This window comes from Rhinolophus ferrumequinum, chromosome 3 (assembly GCF_004115265.2).
Source record: "Rhinolophus ferrumequinum isolate MPI-CBG mRhiFer1 chromosome 3, mRhiFer1_v1.p, whole genome shotgun sequence".
NCBI lineage: Eukaryota > Metazoa > Chordata > Mammalia > Chiroptera > Rhinolophidae > Rhinolophus > Rhinolophus ferrumequinum.
The window spans coordinates 2,357,561-2,373,386 of record NC_046286.1 but is presented as its reverse complement, the minus strand read 5'-3'; the positions used below and the strand labels follow the sequence as shown (position 1 = coordinate 2,373,386).

The window sequence follows — 15,826 nt, the reverse complement described above, 5'->3', positions numbered from 1 at the left end:
TGAGGCTGTTCACCAATGTTCCCATTTGCTGCCTTCCAGGCACGTGGTAGAACTGGATTCTTGGCTCTCTTGAAGGTAAGCATAGCCACATGGCTTGCTTTTACCAAAGAAATGTGATCACAAGCAGTGCATATTGTTGCTTCCAAGCAGAAGTGCTGAATCACCAGTGTGACGTGAGACATTCAACACCCTCTTTTGATGGAGCCTCCTTCAGCCTGGGTCCCCAAGTGACTATGACGACCAGAGCCCCCAGCATCACTCCCACGGACTCAACAGGTAGCACTAGTGAGAATAAAACTGTTGGGTTAAGCTACTGAGATTACAGGGTTGTTTGTTACTGCAGCATCACTTAGCCTTTCTGACTGATACAAGCTAAGATAGGGTGCATATAAAGTTCCCAGGGACACAAAAAGGGGTATTAGTTCTCTCAAGAGATTCAGAAAAGCTTCATAGAGGAACTGGACATAAGCCTTAAGAGATGAGTGTTCAACTTTCTGACAAGGAAGAGAGAGGGTAAACCAGGCACAGAGATCCATGGAGTACACTGCTGGAACTGCAAGTAGTTCCCGAAAGTCTGAGGGTGGGAGAGGGGAGGAGAGGCCACCACAGTCAGAGGAGACCTTGGAGGAGAGCATGCTCTACTCAGGAGCCAGCGTTGGTAACTTGTAAGACAATTAGTTACGTGGCATTTTAGATAAGGAAGTGATATGGTTTTATTTGCATTTCAAAAATACTATTCTGGAATTATTGTGGAAGGTGAATTGGAGGGGCTGGAAGACCAGTCAAGTTAGGAGACATTTACAGTCCTGGCAAGAGACCAGGGCTGAGAGCAAGCAGAGCAGTGGGAAAGGAGCAGCCAGGACAAATGATGAAGAGCAGACTGCAGACACCTCTCGGTGCTCTCCCTGGGCTCTCCCCCGGGCTCCTGGAACACCCAGGCATGCCTCTGTTTCAGCGCTTACTCCGGGTACTGTGATCACCCATTTATTAAACATAGTCTTCTTGAGGATAAAAAATGTGTCTCTTTTTTTTTTTTACAAATTAACATTTTATTTCATTATTCAGTTTAAAAGCCAGTGAAATCTAAGAGAGGTTTTAGCTTCCTGGGAAATGAACTTGAACAAGAGACACAAAATGGGTCCAATAAATAGATGTGGATCTTTATCTTCTAAAGAGGTAGGTTTCTTTTCAAGAGTTACATTTGACAGGACAATTTTCTGTATTAAAATTATTGTTTACTATTAAATGAATTTATTTCTCATTTCTTTTTTTAAAAATGTTATTGTGGTAAAATATACATGACATAGAATTTACCATCTTAATCATTTTTAAGTGTACAGTTCAGTGGTTTTAAATGCATTCATAATGTTGTGCAATTATCACCACCGTCCATCTCCAAAACACTTTTCATCTTGTAAAACTGAAACTTTGTACCCATTAAACAATTCCTCATTCTCCCCTCCGCCACGGGACCCCCAGGGAGCAATCACCATTCTACTTTCTGTCCCTATGATTCTGTTGCTCTAAGTATCTCATATAAGTGGAATCATGCAGTTTTTGTCCTTTTGTGTCTGGCTTATTTCCCTCAGCATACCGTCCTCCAGGTCCATCCCTATTGCAGCAGGTGTCAGAATGTCCTTCCTTTTTAAAGCTGAATAATATTCCATTGTGTGTGTGTGTGTGTATCCACATTTTGTTTATCTATTTATCCACCAGTGAACACTTGGGTTGCTTCCATGTTTTAGCTATTGTGAATAGTGCTGCTATGAACATGGTGTACAAATATCTCTTTAAGATCCTGCTTTCAATTCTTTTGGATATTTACCCAGAAGTGGAACTTCTGGATCATATGGTAATTCTATTTTTAAATTTTTTGAGGAACCTCTATACTGTTTTCCATAGTGACTGTACCATTTTACATTTCCATCAACAGTGCACAAAGATTTCAATTTCTCCACACCCTCAGGAAATGTGTCTTACTTTCCTTTTACCATCAGCACTAGCTCAGAGTTGGCACATTGTAGCAATGCATATATTTATTAAATGAATGGGTGAAGGATTTCGTGGCTAAGTATATATGAGGGATGAAGGGAAAAAGAGAAGTCTACATTGAATCTCAAGTTTTTAGCTTGGGTGCTGGGATGGATGGTGGCCCTAATGCCTACGACAAGAAGAGATACAGGTTTGAGGAGAAAGAGAACAGATTCTGTCCAGGATACATTGTGTTTTAAGTACCTTTAAAACATTCAAGAGGAGATGGATATTCTAAACTGAAAACAGGTGGCAGTTCTGGTGGGAGACAGAAATGTGGGAGTCTGTATCAGTCAGGGTTCTCCAGAGAAACAGAACCAATAGGAGATACAGTCAAACCTCACTTTATAGCTCTTTGCTCTATTAAACTTTGCAGACACTGCATTTTCATCAACATCAAGGCCAGACCCTCCACCTGCAAAAAGATTACAACTCGCTGAAGGCTCCGATGATGACTAGCATTTTTCAGCAATAAAGCATTTTTTAATTAAAAATACATTGTTTTCTTAGACATAACGTTTTGCACACTTAATAGACTACAGTTTAGTGTAACATAACTTTTATATGCACTGGGAAACCAAATATTTTTTGTGACTCACTGTATTACGATATTCACTTTATTGTGGGGGTCTGGACCCGAACCCACAATGTCTGCAAGGTGCGCCTGTATATAAAGAGATTTATTTTAAGGAATGGGCTCATGCAATTGTAGGGGCTGGTGAGTCCAAAGTCCATAGGGCAAGCCAACAGGCTGGAAACTCAGGGAAGGGTTGATGTCATAGTCTTGAGTGTGAATTTGTAGAGCAGGCTGGCAGGCTGGAAACTGAGGCAAGATTTCTGTTACAGTCTTAAGGCAGAAATCTTTTGGGAAACCTCAGTTTTGGCTCTTAAGGCCTTCAACTGATTAGATGAGGACCATCCACATTATCAAGAGTAATCTCCTTTACTTAGAGTCAACTGAGTGTAATGTTAATCATAGCTACAAAATACCTTCACAGAAACACCTGGACTAGTGCTTGACTAAACAACTGGGCACCACCGCCTACCCAACTTGACGCATAAAATTAACCATCATAGTCACAAGGTGGTACCCAACCTCTTAAGAGCAAGCACATGGTATCACCCAGGGAGAACGTGATAAAGGCCAAGAAGGGCAAGGACACCAACAGTTAAAAGATGGACAAAAGGCAGAGAATGGGGGGTTATAAGAGATTGAGGTTGGAGAAGGAAGGGAACAGAAGGAAGAGGTGTCACAGAAACCAGGATAAAGCAGTGTGTCAAATAAGCGTGATCCAGTGTGTCGCAGGCTGCAGAAAGCTCAAGTGAGGTGACGACTGAAAACCAGGAAGCCTTTACTGGCCTTTCCGCAGGCGGCAGCAGTCCTACCGATGGTAGGAGTGTAAACCTGTACAACTGCTTCCGAGAATGCTTTATCATTGGTCAGGGGAGGGGACCGTGTGCAGACCCCGCCACCCGGCAGGCCCACTCTGAGGGATATACGGATGCTTCTACTCAAAGTGCAGTCCACAGGCTGACAGCAGTGGCATCGCCCAAAGCTCCTAGGAATGGGCCTTCAGGTCCCATTCAGACCCGGTGGCTCAGAATCTGCATTTGAACAAATCAGATGGAAGTTGGAGAAGCACTGAATCTTCAAACTTTTTTGCTCGTGTTAAAAGAATTTTGCAAACTATGTACGCCCTTGAACATTTTTATGCTGCTATATAAAATTTTTCCTCGAATGTTTAAGTAGTTGCAAAAGGATGCAAATTCTAGCGTGTTGTCAACATTGACCTTTTTTAAAAAATGTTATTTCACTCTTTTAACATACCCTCTGATTCATTAAAAAGTACATGATCACACTCTTCTTTAACAGTCAGAAATTTCATATTGCTCCATTTCTTCTGAACTCATGTTTCTTTTTCTACCCCCAAAACATTACCCTAATATAATACACTTTATGCTTGAAAATCTTCTATTTTCTGCAACAAAAATATGTTTATAAATTAAAATTGAATTTTTAAAATTTCTGTGGATGGCCTTAAGGCTTTATGTTTAACTTTTTCTTCTGAATTAAGTAATTATTATGATTATCATTAATAATGTATCAAAACAACATTAATATATTACAAATTTTGTTAAATAATGATTAGGCATGAAAAAGTAAAATTGGCTCTTTCACCAGGGACCCACCAAAATGGGCCGCGCGTTTGCACCAAGCCAGTGAGGCAGGCGGCCTGGGTCAGCGTTGGAAACCCAGCACGTACCAGACACGCTGGGTGACGACTTCTACACCAACAAGTGCGTGTGCGAGGAGATCACCATTATTCCCAGGAAGAAGCTCCGTAACAAGATAGCGGAATATGTCACATCTCTGAGGCCGGTAAGAGGTATCTCCATCAAGCTGCAGGAAGAGGAGAGAGAATGACGCTCCTGAGGTCTCAGCCCTGGGTCAGGAGATCACTGAAGTTGGTCTGGACACTAAGGAATGCTGAGCTCTTGGACTTTGGCAGTCTGTCCAACCCTGCAAGTCACTCAGCCTACAGTTGGGGTGAATTTCAAAACACCACGTGGAGCTGTTTGAATCTTCCTGCTGTGCTATAATATTTTCAATAAACCATAGACAACCCCTCCCAAAGAAAAGTAAAATTATATTGGAAGTGCAATTCTAAATTAGATGGTTGGGACACTTTCATGTATGAAGATTACTTATTGCTAGAATCAGATAGGATTCAACATGAATTCTATTTCTATTTTTCATTTTTATAGATGAAAGAACTGAAAATTTTGTTTCCATAAATATGTAGATGGGAATAGAAAGAATTTTGTCCTAGCAATGTCACTAATTTCTTTGAAATCACATGAAGTTATATACCAAAACACAGTGATCTATCATCAAATATTAATCAGCTGGTCTCTTCAACAAATGGTGCTGAGAAAACTGGAAAGCCACATGCAAAAGAATGAAGTTGGACCCCTACCTCACACTATATACAAAAGTTAACTCAAAATGGATCAACAACCTAAATATAAGAGCTTAAGCCATAAAACTCTTGGAAGAAAACATGAGTAAAACTTCATGACTTTGGATTTGGGAGTATGTTCTTAAATATGCCACCAAAACCATGAGCAACAAAAGGGGAAAAAAAAGATAAACTGGACCTCATCAAAATTAAAAACTTTTGTACATCAAAGTGCATTTTATCAAGAAAGTGAAAAGACACCTACAGAGTGGGAGAAAATATTTGCAAATCATGTATCTTATAAAGATCTGGTATCCAGAGTATGTAAAGAACTCTTAAAATGGGTAAAGGACTTGAATAGATATTTCTTCAGAGAAGATATACAAATAGCGCCAACAACCACATGAAAAAATATTCAACATCATTAGTCATTATGAAAATGCAAATCAAACCACAATAAGTTACTACTTCACACCCACTAAGATGGCTATTAAAAAAGAAAATAATAAGTGTTGGCTAGGATGTTGAGGAATTAGGACCTTTGTACAATGTGCTGATGGGGATGTTAAATGGTTCAGCCATTGTGGAAAACAGTTTGGTGGTTCTTCAAAAATTAAATCTAGAAATAACATATGACCCAGAAATTCAACTCCTAGGTATATACCCAAAAGAACTGAAAACAAGAACTCAAAACAAATACATGTACACACATGTTCACAGCAGCGTTATTCACAACAGCCAAAAGGTGGAAAGAGGCCAAATGTCCACGAACAGATGAATGAATAAACAAATTGTGGTAAATCCGTACAATGGAATATTATTCAGCCATGAAAAGAAATGGAGTACTGGTACATGCCACAATATGGATGAACCTCGCAGACATTATTCTGTGTGAATGCAGCCAGACACAAAGAACCACATACTGGTATTATATGATTCCATTTATACAAAATATCCAGGATAGGGAAATCCATAGAGACAGAACACATATTGGTAGTCGCCAGGGGCTGAAGGGAGGAGAAGAAGGAGCAACTGCTTAACAGGCAATGGGTTTTCCTCTGGGATGATGAAAATGTTTTGGAACTAGATAGAGGTTTTGGTTGCACAGCACTGTGAATATACTAAATGCCAATGAATTCTTCACTTCAAAATGGTTAAATTTTTTTTAATTTTTAATTTTTTTTTAAATTGAGGAATATTGGGGAACAGTGTGTTTTCTCCAGGGCCCAGTAGCTCCAAGTTGTTCTCCTTCAATCTAGTTGTGGAGGGTGCAGCTCAGCTCCAAGTCCAGTCATCATTTTTCAATCTTTAGTTGCAGGGGGCGCAGCCCACCATCCCATGCAGGAATTGGACCGGCAACCTTGTTGTTGAGAGCTCACACTATAACCAACTGAGCCATCTGGATGCCCCTCAAAATGGTTGATTTTATGTTATGTGAGTTTCACCTCAATAACAAAAAGGGTAGATAAATAAACCAATCAACTGACACTCAATGAGTCCTCCTTCATTTTCGTTGAAAGGAAATAGAGAAAACACCTGACTTGCAGAAAGATATCACTAGGTCACTCATTTTCTCAGAACCAACACAGATTTTGAAACTGTCCCTTTGGTGCCATGGTGTATTGACCCTTGAACTCCCCCTTGGGCCTCTTTCTATGGTAAGGAAGGGTCAGGCAAAAGGAGGGGAAAGGGGCTCCTGCTCCTCCTTCATGGGGCCCTTTCAGGCCCATCATCACCCCCAACATCAGGAAGTGTCAGATCTGAGACCAGTTCCCTTACACCCATGCCAGTCCCCCTACACCGTGGACAGTCTGCTCGCATTACAGGGGTACACATGGCCCAGCCTGAAGATTGCTGCCCTGGAGAAGCTTACACGTTGTACCCAGAGAAGGGGAAAGGAGAGCTCACTGCAGCATTGTGGTGATAACCACCCATTAAACAAATATCCTTTGACAGGACTAGTGATTCATAGATTGTGATGTAAGCACGCCACAGGAAGAAAGTGAGTGAATGCCAGCTACACAAGTCAACTAAATCATAATATTGAGTAACAAAGCCAGCCCCAGAATATGATTCCATCTGTGTGAAGATCGAACAGGCAAACTAAACAGTATGCTGTTTAGGAACACCTAACATGCAGAGGTAGTGAAGCTGTGAGAAAAGCAAAGGGAATATACCTAAGAATTCAGGGTAGAGGTCACCCTGCACGGAGGGAGAGGGGCGCAGTCAGTGTGGAGCACACGGGATAGCTGAGGTCCTGGGAATTTCTTCCTTAAGCTGCGATCAGGGGCCCAGGTGTTCTGTTTCATTCATCTTTAACTAGACATGTTCCCTTTGTATATTCTTCTATCTGTAGAATACAGTCACAATAAATATTTTTAGGAGAGGGTGAGTGTGAAGAGGGTTGCTGGCTGGGCCAAGAAGTGGGAGGTAAGATGTGGCAGAAGCCAGAAAGAGACCAGGTTTTAAAAGGATTTCTTTTTTTAACATAGCAAAGACTTGTCTGGGTTTATAATATTGGGGATAAGTGTAATAAGCCCAGGATGGCGAGAAATGGAGCAAGGTTAGGAGTGGGGTGTAGGAAAGAAGGATTGGCTTTCAACAGACTCTGAAATTAAGGAAAGGGAAATAAGAAAGAGATGTTTGGGGGTGTGAAGGAGAGCACTCAAGGACCCTGTTAAGAGACAGGGCAGTCTGCTGAGAGAGGGGGATCGAGAGTGGGGTAAGAGGACTCAGGAGAGTGGACAAGGTTGGAAGGAAGCTGTAGTGAAAAGAGGGGCTCTTTCAGCTGCACAAAGCAGCACCCAGAGCCAGCTGAGGTGATGGCATTTTGATTGGACAGGGAAGGAAAGGATGGAGGAAGGGAAGAAGGCCTGATAGAAAGGGAAATTGGGGTGTGGGTTAGGTCATTTGCATGGACCCTGGCAGGCCTGGGGAGGGCAGCCTGAGCCAGGTACCCAGGAACCCAGGCCTGGAAGTCCGTTGCTCCTGGCAACAAGGAGAGGCAGGGAGTAGCACAGCAGGATTCACCGGCTGGGAGGGAGCGGTATTTGGCATGAAGTAGAGAGTGCTGTTCCTGGGACTGACAATGGAGCTAGGAGAATCTGCCATCATTTCCCCAGACCTAGTGCTCAGCAGGGTCTGGGAGGGGGTGGAGGAGTTACAGGGGGGAAGCGGGGTTTGCAGGGACAACTAAATTCCCTCTAAGGTAGGAGGGGCAGCGAAGAGTATGTCACGAGGCTGAGGCAGTGAGGAGGTTCCAAAGAACTGGGGAGAATGAGTTACAAGGAAGAAGGAAGTGCCAGCCTCGAGGAATGGTCAGGGAGCGGGGTACATTGCCAGAGATGGACAGGAATTTAGAGCAGGTGGTTTTGCAAATGGATGGGAGTGGTTTAGGCCCTTCATTTCATATGGTTTCTTTTCTCAAGCTGTGGGCCCCTGTCTCCATTGCCTGAACAGCCAGAACGGGTTGCAGTTTTCATCAGAGTTCCTCCAGGGAGGGCAGAGCTGAGTGTGGCTCAAAGGAGAAAGGGGAGAAGTTGAAGGTTTTGTTGTAATAAAGGAAAGTTTTGTCAGCCTGTGGATTAAAAAGTCCATACTGACTTCTCTCTTCCTTTCTTATTGGTTGCTCAAGGAATACAGTTTTTCCAGTCTGGGCTAAGGAGAGTTACAAAAGCAAATCCAGTGCCAAAAATAGTTTGACTGCCTCAGAGAAGTGTCTAAGCTTTCCTAGTGTTTGGGGTTTTCTAGGCCACTGCTCGCCCCCATCAATAACCAAGAGTGGTGCTCTGAGTCTCGAGCCAGCTAATCCTTGACTGCTTCTCCCAGACACACACACAAACACACATCGTTTCAGAATGAGCCTTTATGGACTCCTCAGGCTGGATAATGCTTCAGAGAACAATCCCTCCGTTTCATTGAAGAGAATGCTGAAAACTCTGGGGTCCTGAGGACTTCAAATCTGGACTAGAACCTAGACCTTTTGTCTCTTAGTCATTCCTTCCATCCCTAGGCAGATTTTATTTCTCAAGCCCACTAAGAATCCTGAATTTATCTGTGAATTTGATCTTACACTAGGGCATTAGGTGCTGTCAGTCTAGGCCGGGAAGGTCTCTCATCTCACACTGGCAAAAGCTGGAGACCAGGGGCCAAGGAGGTATGTGGGAAAGCAGCCCTACAACGTGTCCCCACCAGACTCTATGGAAAAGACAGCCTCATGCACTATTGATTGTTTCCATATAAAACTATAACAGGGAGGGCTGGGCACTTGAAGACTCTCCACCTGCCACCAAGGACCACGTGAGATTAGGCCCCGTCCCATTCACACTCCCAGGAAGGAGAAGTAGCAAGAAGGGGACAGAACAAAACTTTACAAACTTAAATTCTTACCTTGACAGCTTTTTGTATTTCTGTTCTCACTGGAGGGCGAACTGTTGTTTTTGAGAAGTTTGGCAATGAGGAAAAGAGGCGATAGGGAAATAGAATTTTTAAACTTCTCTTGGAAATTTTGTCGTCTGTCTCTCAGTTAGGCAAACAGGAAGGGAGCTATCACTGATTCAGCACCTACTATATGCCAGGCTTACTTAAACCTTACGTTAGCCCTGTAAGGAACTGTAATTCAAAGATAAAGACACTGCGATTCAGAGAATTAAGTCAGTTGCCCCAGGGCCCACTTTATTTTTTTTTAATTATTTAAGAATATTTTTCCAGGACCCATCAGCTCCAAGTCAAGTAGTTGTTTCCATCTAGTTGTGGAGGGCGCAGCTCACAGTGGCCCATGAGGGGATTGAACCGGCAACCTTGTTAAGAGCACCACGCTCTAACCAACTGAGCTAACTGGCTGCCCCCCAAGGGCCCTCTTTTAGTAAGTAGTGCAATATGACTTTGAGCCTATGTGTGTCTGACACAAAAGCCAAAGTTCTTCCTCCAATCCACAAGGCCTGACTACAAAGATTTCTACAAAGAGGGCTTTTCAGAATAGAGAGAACTGGGTAGAGGCATACAAAAGGGAAAAGCAAAGAATCAAGGTACCATCTACAATGCCACACACACACACACACACACACACACACACACCCAACCCTCCTCCACCCTCCTCTACACCGCCCCCACTACCACCCCCCACCACCACCCTCCACCCCTCACCCCCCCTACCCCTACCCCTTCCGCAAAAGGGCATCCCTTCAGTTCAACAATTCAGTTTAAGCCAGGAACAAACTTTTTATGGGTGGATTCTGGCTGAGCTGAAGAGGAATTACTTCAACAGTCAGTCATTTATTGCATGACTTTAATTTGCAAAACATAACCCAAGACGTAATTCCTGCAATCAAGATGTTCACTTGGGGAAACCAAATCGCGAACGCATTATATAACAAGCATTTTCATCAAAATTGATGTGTAAGGAAAACGCTCTAGTCTCCTGGAGTGTGTAGTAAATTCATTTGGCAGGAAACAGGGGCTTCTTCACCTGGACTTGGATGATGGGGAAGTGTGGGTATCAAAAATGCAAGGAATAGGGGCGGGGGGGAGCCAGTCTTCAAGGCGCTGATAGATGCTGGTGGTGAAGCTATGGAGACTTGCAGCTTCCTTTGGTAATGAGAGGAAGAGAAGACAGAGGTGTCGCTGAAGGGAGGTTTCGTTTAGGGTGGTGGAGCTCTGACCTTGTCCATCGGGTGAACGGACGATTACAATTGGGAACATTAAAGATAGTACAATAGTACTAACATAAATAGTCGCATAATTAGTACGAGAGATGAGATGGGCGAGGTCATCGGCAGTTCAAGTGGAGGGAGTTTGCCTTCGCACAAAGTTGAAGTCAATTCTGAGAAGGGAGAGGAGGGGAGGATAGATGGGATTTTACACGATCTCGAGAAGGAGAGGAAAGTTGAGGGTACTGGGTTGTCTGGCCTGGTAGGAAGTTAAAATGTATTTTAGGCCAGGTGGGCTGGGGTGCTTACTAGCTTCAGTTCAGTTGGGAACGCCTGGAAGTGTGGCTGAAGAACTGTGAACATACTCAAGGGGGGATGCACGCGTGGGCCAACAGCGACTAACAGCTCAGAGCCGTTAGGGTGTGGGGGGTGGTGCGAGGGGTGGGCCTGGGGCCCTGGGAGGGGCTGTGCCTGTAACCCGGACCCCGATCAGCACAGCTTGGCCAAAGCGACAACACCACTGGAGCAGGTGGCGGCGTCGCCCGCGGGGAGACAAGCCCGCGGGCAGAACGACGGGCGGGGCGCGCGCACTGGAAGGCGCGGAGCCCGCGACACCGCGGGCCGCCGGGATCGGGGGGCGGGCCCGGGCGAGCGGGCCTCCGCGCGGCACTTGGCACGCACGCGCAGATGGGCCGCGGGGCCCGGAGGCACAGAGGAGGGGGAGCGTGAAAGAGGGGGATGTGGAACGTATTTCCGCTCTGGCGGACAAATAATACCGGCCAAAGGGGAGGCCTGGTCGTCCGGCCCTTTAACCGTGTGGGGGGGGCTGGTGAAGAAAGGGGGGTCGGGAAGGGGGGAACTCCTGCTCCTTTAATTCCCTCCCCTCTTCCTCCTCCCCGAGTTCTCGTCGCGGCCGCCGCGCGCGGGGCCTGGAACACACAGCACGAGCCACCCCCGCCCCTCCCCCCTGACGCCCACGCGGAGCCGGCCCCGCGCGCGCGCCCTGTGCACCCCCGCGCCTGCGCGCTGCCCAGGCCCTGCCCGAGTGTGGGGGCGCCGGCGGCCCCGGGGGGGTGGGGGAAGTAGGGGGGGAAAAACACAGCGCGCGGACCCGGGCCAGGTGAGAGGCGCGTGCACTCAGGGTCGTGGGGCTGGGGGGGGCGTGCCACGGAGCTCTGAGCGGGGCGGGGGGGGGGGGGTGGCGTGCACCATGCGTGCAGGCAGCGGGGGGAGGACGTGAAAGGCGCGTGCAAACGTGCAAAGGGGGGGCGGAGGAAAGAGGCAGCGAGTAAAGGGGGCGGGGTGACAAGAGCCTGCATCCTGGGCACCCCAGAGCCTAGAGTCCAAGGCCTCTGCTACCCCTTCCTCTGTGATTCCGAGGGCACGAGGATTCTCCCCATCCTCGCGGTGCGGTTGGGCTGGGGGTATGGACGCCGCTGCCCCGCCCCCGGGAACCACGCCTCCCTCCCTTCGGAGGGACAGCGCCTCCCCCCGGGGCAGGGGAAACTGAGGAAGAGGCCTGAAGACTGGGAGATGTGATGCTGGGGGACCGGGCAAGAATGGGGGCGAGGGGCCTGGAGCCTTGGCTTAGGAGAGCCAGAGACCTTTGTCTCTGACCGGTTTCCTTCCCAACCAGGGTTGCCCACTCCCCCGCCACAATGGCCTCTGGGGTGGAAGTCCTGCGCTTCCAGCTGCCTGGCCACGAGGCCGCTACGCTGCGGAACATGAACCAGCTCCGCGCAGAGGAGCGGTTCTGCGACGTGACCATTGTGGCCGACAGCCTCAAGTTCCGCGGCCACAAGGTCATCCTGGCTGCCTGCTCCCCTTTCCTGCGGGACCAGTTCCTGCTGAACCCCAGCTCTGAGCTGCAGGTCTCATTGATGCACAGTGCACGCATCGTGGCCGACCTCCTGCTCTCCTGTTACACGGGTGCCCTGGAATTCGCAGTCAGGGATATCGTTAACTACCTGACGGCTGCCTCCTACCTGCAGATGGAGCACGTGGTAGAGAAATGCCGGAACGCCCTCAGCCAGTTCATTGAGCCCAAAATAGGTCTCAAAGAGGATGGGGTCAGCGATGCCAGCCTTGTGAGCAGTGTCAGTGCTACCAAATCCCTCCTTCCTCCTGCCAGGACCCCTAAGCCAGCCCCCAAACCTCCCCCCCCACCCCCTCTACCTCCTCCGCTGCTGCGGCCTGTGAAGCTGGAGTTCCCACTGGATGAGGACCTGGAGCTGAAGGCGGAGGAAGAGGATGAGGATGAGGACGAGGATGTGTCTGACATCTGCATCGTCAAGGTGGAGTCGGCCCTGGAGGTGGCACACCGGCTCAAACCTCCCGGAGGCCTAGGAGGAGGTCTGGGCATCAGTGGCTCAGTGGGCAGCCACCTGGGGGAGCTGGCCCAGAGCAGCGTGCCCCCCAGCACTGTGGCCCCACCACAGGGTGTGGTGAAAGCCTGCTACAGCCTGTCTGAGGACGCAGAAGGGGAGGGCCTGCTGTTGATCCCCGGAGGCCGGGCCAGCGTGGGGGCCACTTCGGGCCTAGTAGAGGCAGCAGCGGTGGCCATGGCTGCCCGGGGGGCGGGGGGCAGCCTGGGGGCAGGGGGCAGCCGGGGCCCTCTGCCAGGGGGCTTCTCCAGTACAAACCCCCTAAAAAACATCAAGTGCACCAAGTGCCCGGAAGTGTTCCAGGGCGTGGAGAAGCTGGTCTTCCACATGCGGGCACAACACTTCATCTTCATGTGCCCGCGCTGCGGCAAGCAGTTCAACCACAGCAGCAACCTCAACCGCCACATGAACGTGCACCGCGGCGTCAAGTCACACTCTTGTGGCATCTGCGGCAAGTGCTTCACGCAGAAGTCCACACTGCACGACCACCTCAACCTTCACTCAGGAGCGAGGCCCTATCGCTGCTCCTACTGTGACGTGCGCTTCGCCCACAAGCCTGCCATTAGGCGGCACCTCAAGGAGCAGCACGGCAAGACCACGGCCGAGAACGTGCTGGAGGCCAGCGTGGCTGAGATCAACGTTCTCATCCGCTAGCCGGGCAGGCGCTGGGTTCCTGGGTTGGGTGGGAAGGTGGCTCCCTGGCCCAGGAGAATAGGGGGTGTGTGTCGGGGACAAACAGGTACGGTGGGGAGCCTGAGCAGACATACACATCCTGAGGGAAGCGCCCAAATTCCTTGGAGAGAAGATCCTGCATCTTCAGAAGAAAAGGATGGAGAGGCAGAGAGTTCTTGGAGAAGGCCAAGGGAATATGGGGTCCCAGAGAAAGATTGTCTTCTCTTAGAGGTGCATGGAAATGTGGAGGGAGGGAAAGGGTCCTACAGAATGAGGAGGAAAAAAGACTGGAAAATGTTTTATTACTGGCTAAGCCTTCCCAGGGAGAGGTCTGACATTTCTTGAGGTAGGGGTGGGTGGGAGGGAATCGGGAGGGAATTTGGCAGGAGGCAGCTCACAAGCTTCTGCTTAGAATAGATCCTTGGGAAAGGGACTGGTAGGGGGAAGGATTATTGAATCCCAGGAAAGTAAGTGGGGACAGGTCTTGCATGCTGGGAGAATGGGACTGTGGGTACAAGGCTCACTAAAATTCTAGGGAGAACAAGTAAGGTGGCAGGTAAGAGAACATGGGTGAGCATCCTAGGTAGATATTGGGAAGTGGGGTACAATAGCAAGAACAAGAAATAGTAGGGGGTGGGGGGTAGGGCACGTAGATGAAAGGACACAAGAAGGGCTCTTTGGGGGGAGGGAGAGGAGTAGAGACATACAGTATTTTTTAAAGAAACAAAACGTATTTTTTAGGATTTTTTCTGGAGTTTGGGCTTTTAGTTTTTCTGCTTTTGTTTTCCACAAAATAAAAAAAGAACAATTTTTTTTTCTTTATATACTCTGGCAACTGCTTGTAAATGACTGACCCACCCTAGACAGCCTCTCATTTGCTCAATACCCAGAAGTCAAAACTCATGCAGGTCCCATGCCTAAAGGAGCCTTGACAGCAGAAGAGCAGTGTGACAAGTGGGCTCCTCTGACAGGTACCCTCCCAGTTCTGCAACTTCCACACCTGGCAGACAGCTCACAGCACAAGTGTTCTGTGATTTCTTTGGCAGTGGTGGTAACACATGACCTGCTCCTCTGAGGAGTTTGGTATCAGGTCCAGGGATATGCTACAGGTGTGATCATTGTGCCCACTGAAAGTGTAAGCAGGAGCCTATGTTTGGGCATTTTTGGTCTGGGGAAAGGGCTCACGCCCTCGGGAAAGCTAAAAACCACTTTGGATTAGGGTATGGGGAAGACTACAATTCCCAGAAAGCTCTGGAAAAGTTAACCAAAGACAACTACAGTTCCCAGAAGGCCTTGAATTGGCCTCAGGTGCCCTATATCCGAACCACCTGCCTGTGTCAAATACTGCTGGTGAAATCAAACAGATGTTTTCCTAACTTTGACCAGAAGTAGTACTTAAAGGGACGGTACCCTAAATAGAGTTATCAAGGTTGTACACCAAGGCCTAGTATCATTCATACTTCCAGTGTGGGCTGGGCTATGTATGACCCACGGAGTGCCTGACTATGCTTGTGAAGTGTTTGGCAAAAAAGGTTATTTTACTAGAGTGTCACTAGACAGTAATGACCCTTGGGCCACTGGAGGCTTACCTGGATCCCTAGTGCATGTGGTGGCATAACATGTCTGTTACAAACAGAAGAGACAGCCCCAGGTTTCAAAGGGGGACATGAAGCAGCATGCTAGAACCAGCCAAGAGTAAAAGTGTTCTCTGCGCGTCCCCATCATCCCCTTCTTGCTCGTTAGAGAAGCGAGGCCAAAACTGAGGCCGAGCTTTCTGCCTGGTGACCCAGAAACTAGAGAGCAACACGAAGCAGAAGCACACGCGGACCAGATTGGAAATACAGCCGCTGCCGAGAGCCGGAAGGCTCAGACGCTCCGCTTGTTACCTAAAACAGTGGGGGATGGAGACCCACACCCGGACCCAGGCGTGCTTCACCTTCGGTTCCCCGATGAGCTGAAGCTAGGAATGGCAGGATTCGCCCCCACAGCGCCCAGCTTAGGGGAGCCACTGCCATCTCCAAGGCCGCTCTCGGGGGAAAATGGCCAGAGGCCTGTGCAGTGGCTCCTTTAAGGCTCCTCCTAGCCCTCCCTCCCCACCCACGTGACCCGGGGCGGCCGCGCGCCGGCTCGG

The 15,826-nt window shown here is 48.2% G+C and overlaps 1 protein-coding gene and 1 long non-coding RNA gene across 3 annotated transcripts; one reads left to right on the top strand and one right to left on the bottom strand.

Annotated features, from left to right (window-relative positions):
* Positions 1 to 2,578: 2,578 nt before the first annotated feature.
* On the bottom strand, positions 2,579 to 15,797 carry LOC117020473 (uncharacterized). Of its 2 annotated transcripts, none has more exons than XR_004422707.1 (4): positions 15,582 to 15,797; positions 12,815 to 12,981; positions 4,296 to 4,432; positions 2,579 to 3,636 (listed from the first exon to the last, which is right to left on the bottom strand). It is a non-coding gene; the product is annotated as an uncharacterized LOC117020473 (long non-coding RNA). The 2 variants fall into 2 exon arrangements; XR_004422706.1 differs by having other exon boundaries at positions 15,632 to 15,797.
* ZBTB12 (zinc finger and BTB domain containing 12) lies at positions 11,619 to 14,039 on the top strand. Its single transcript, XM_033102985.1, has 2 exons — positions 11,619 to 11,759; positions 12,276 to 14,039. Exon 2 carries the CDS (start codon positions 12,298 to 12,300, stop codon positions 13,675 to 13,677), a length of 1,380 nt encoding a protein of 459 aa, XP_032958876.1. The 5' UTR covers positions 11,619 to 11,759; positions 12,276 to 12,297; the 3' UTR covers positions 13,678 to 14,039.
* Positions 15,798 to 15,826: the final 29 nt, after the last annotated feature.

What these genes read in the sequence shown, in the direction of transcription:
- ZBTB12 (XM_033102985.1), top strand. Translation starts at nt 12,298, where the DNA reads ATGGCCTCTGGGGTGGAAGTCCTGCGCTTCCAGCTGCCTGGCCACGAG.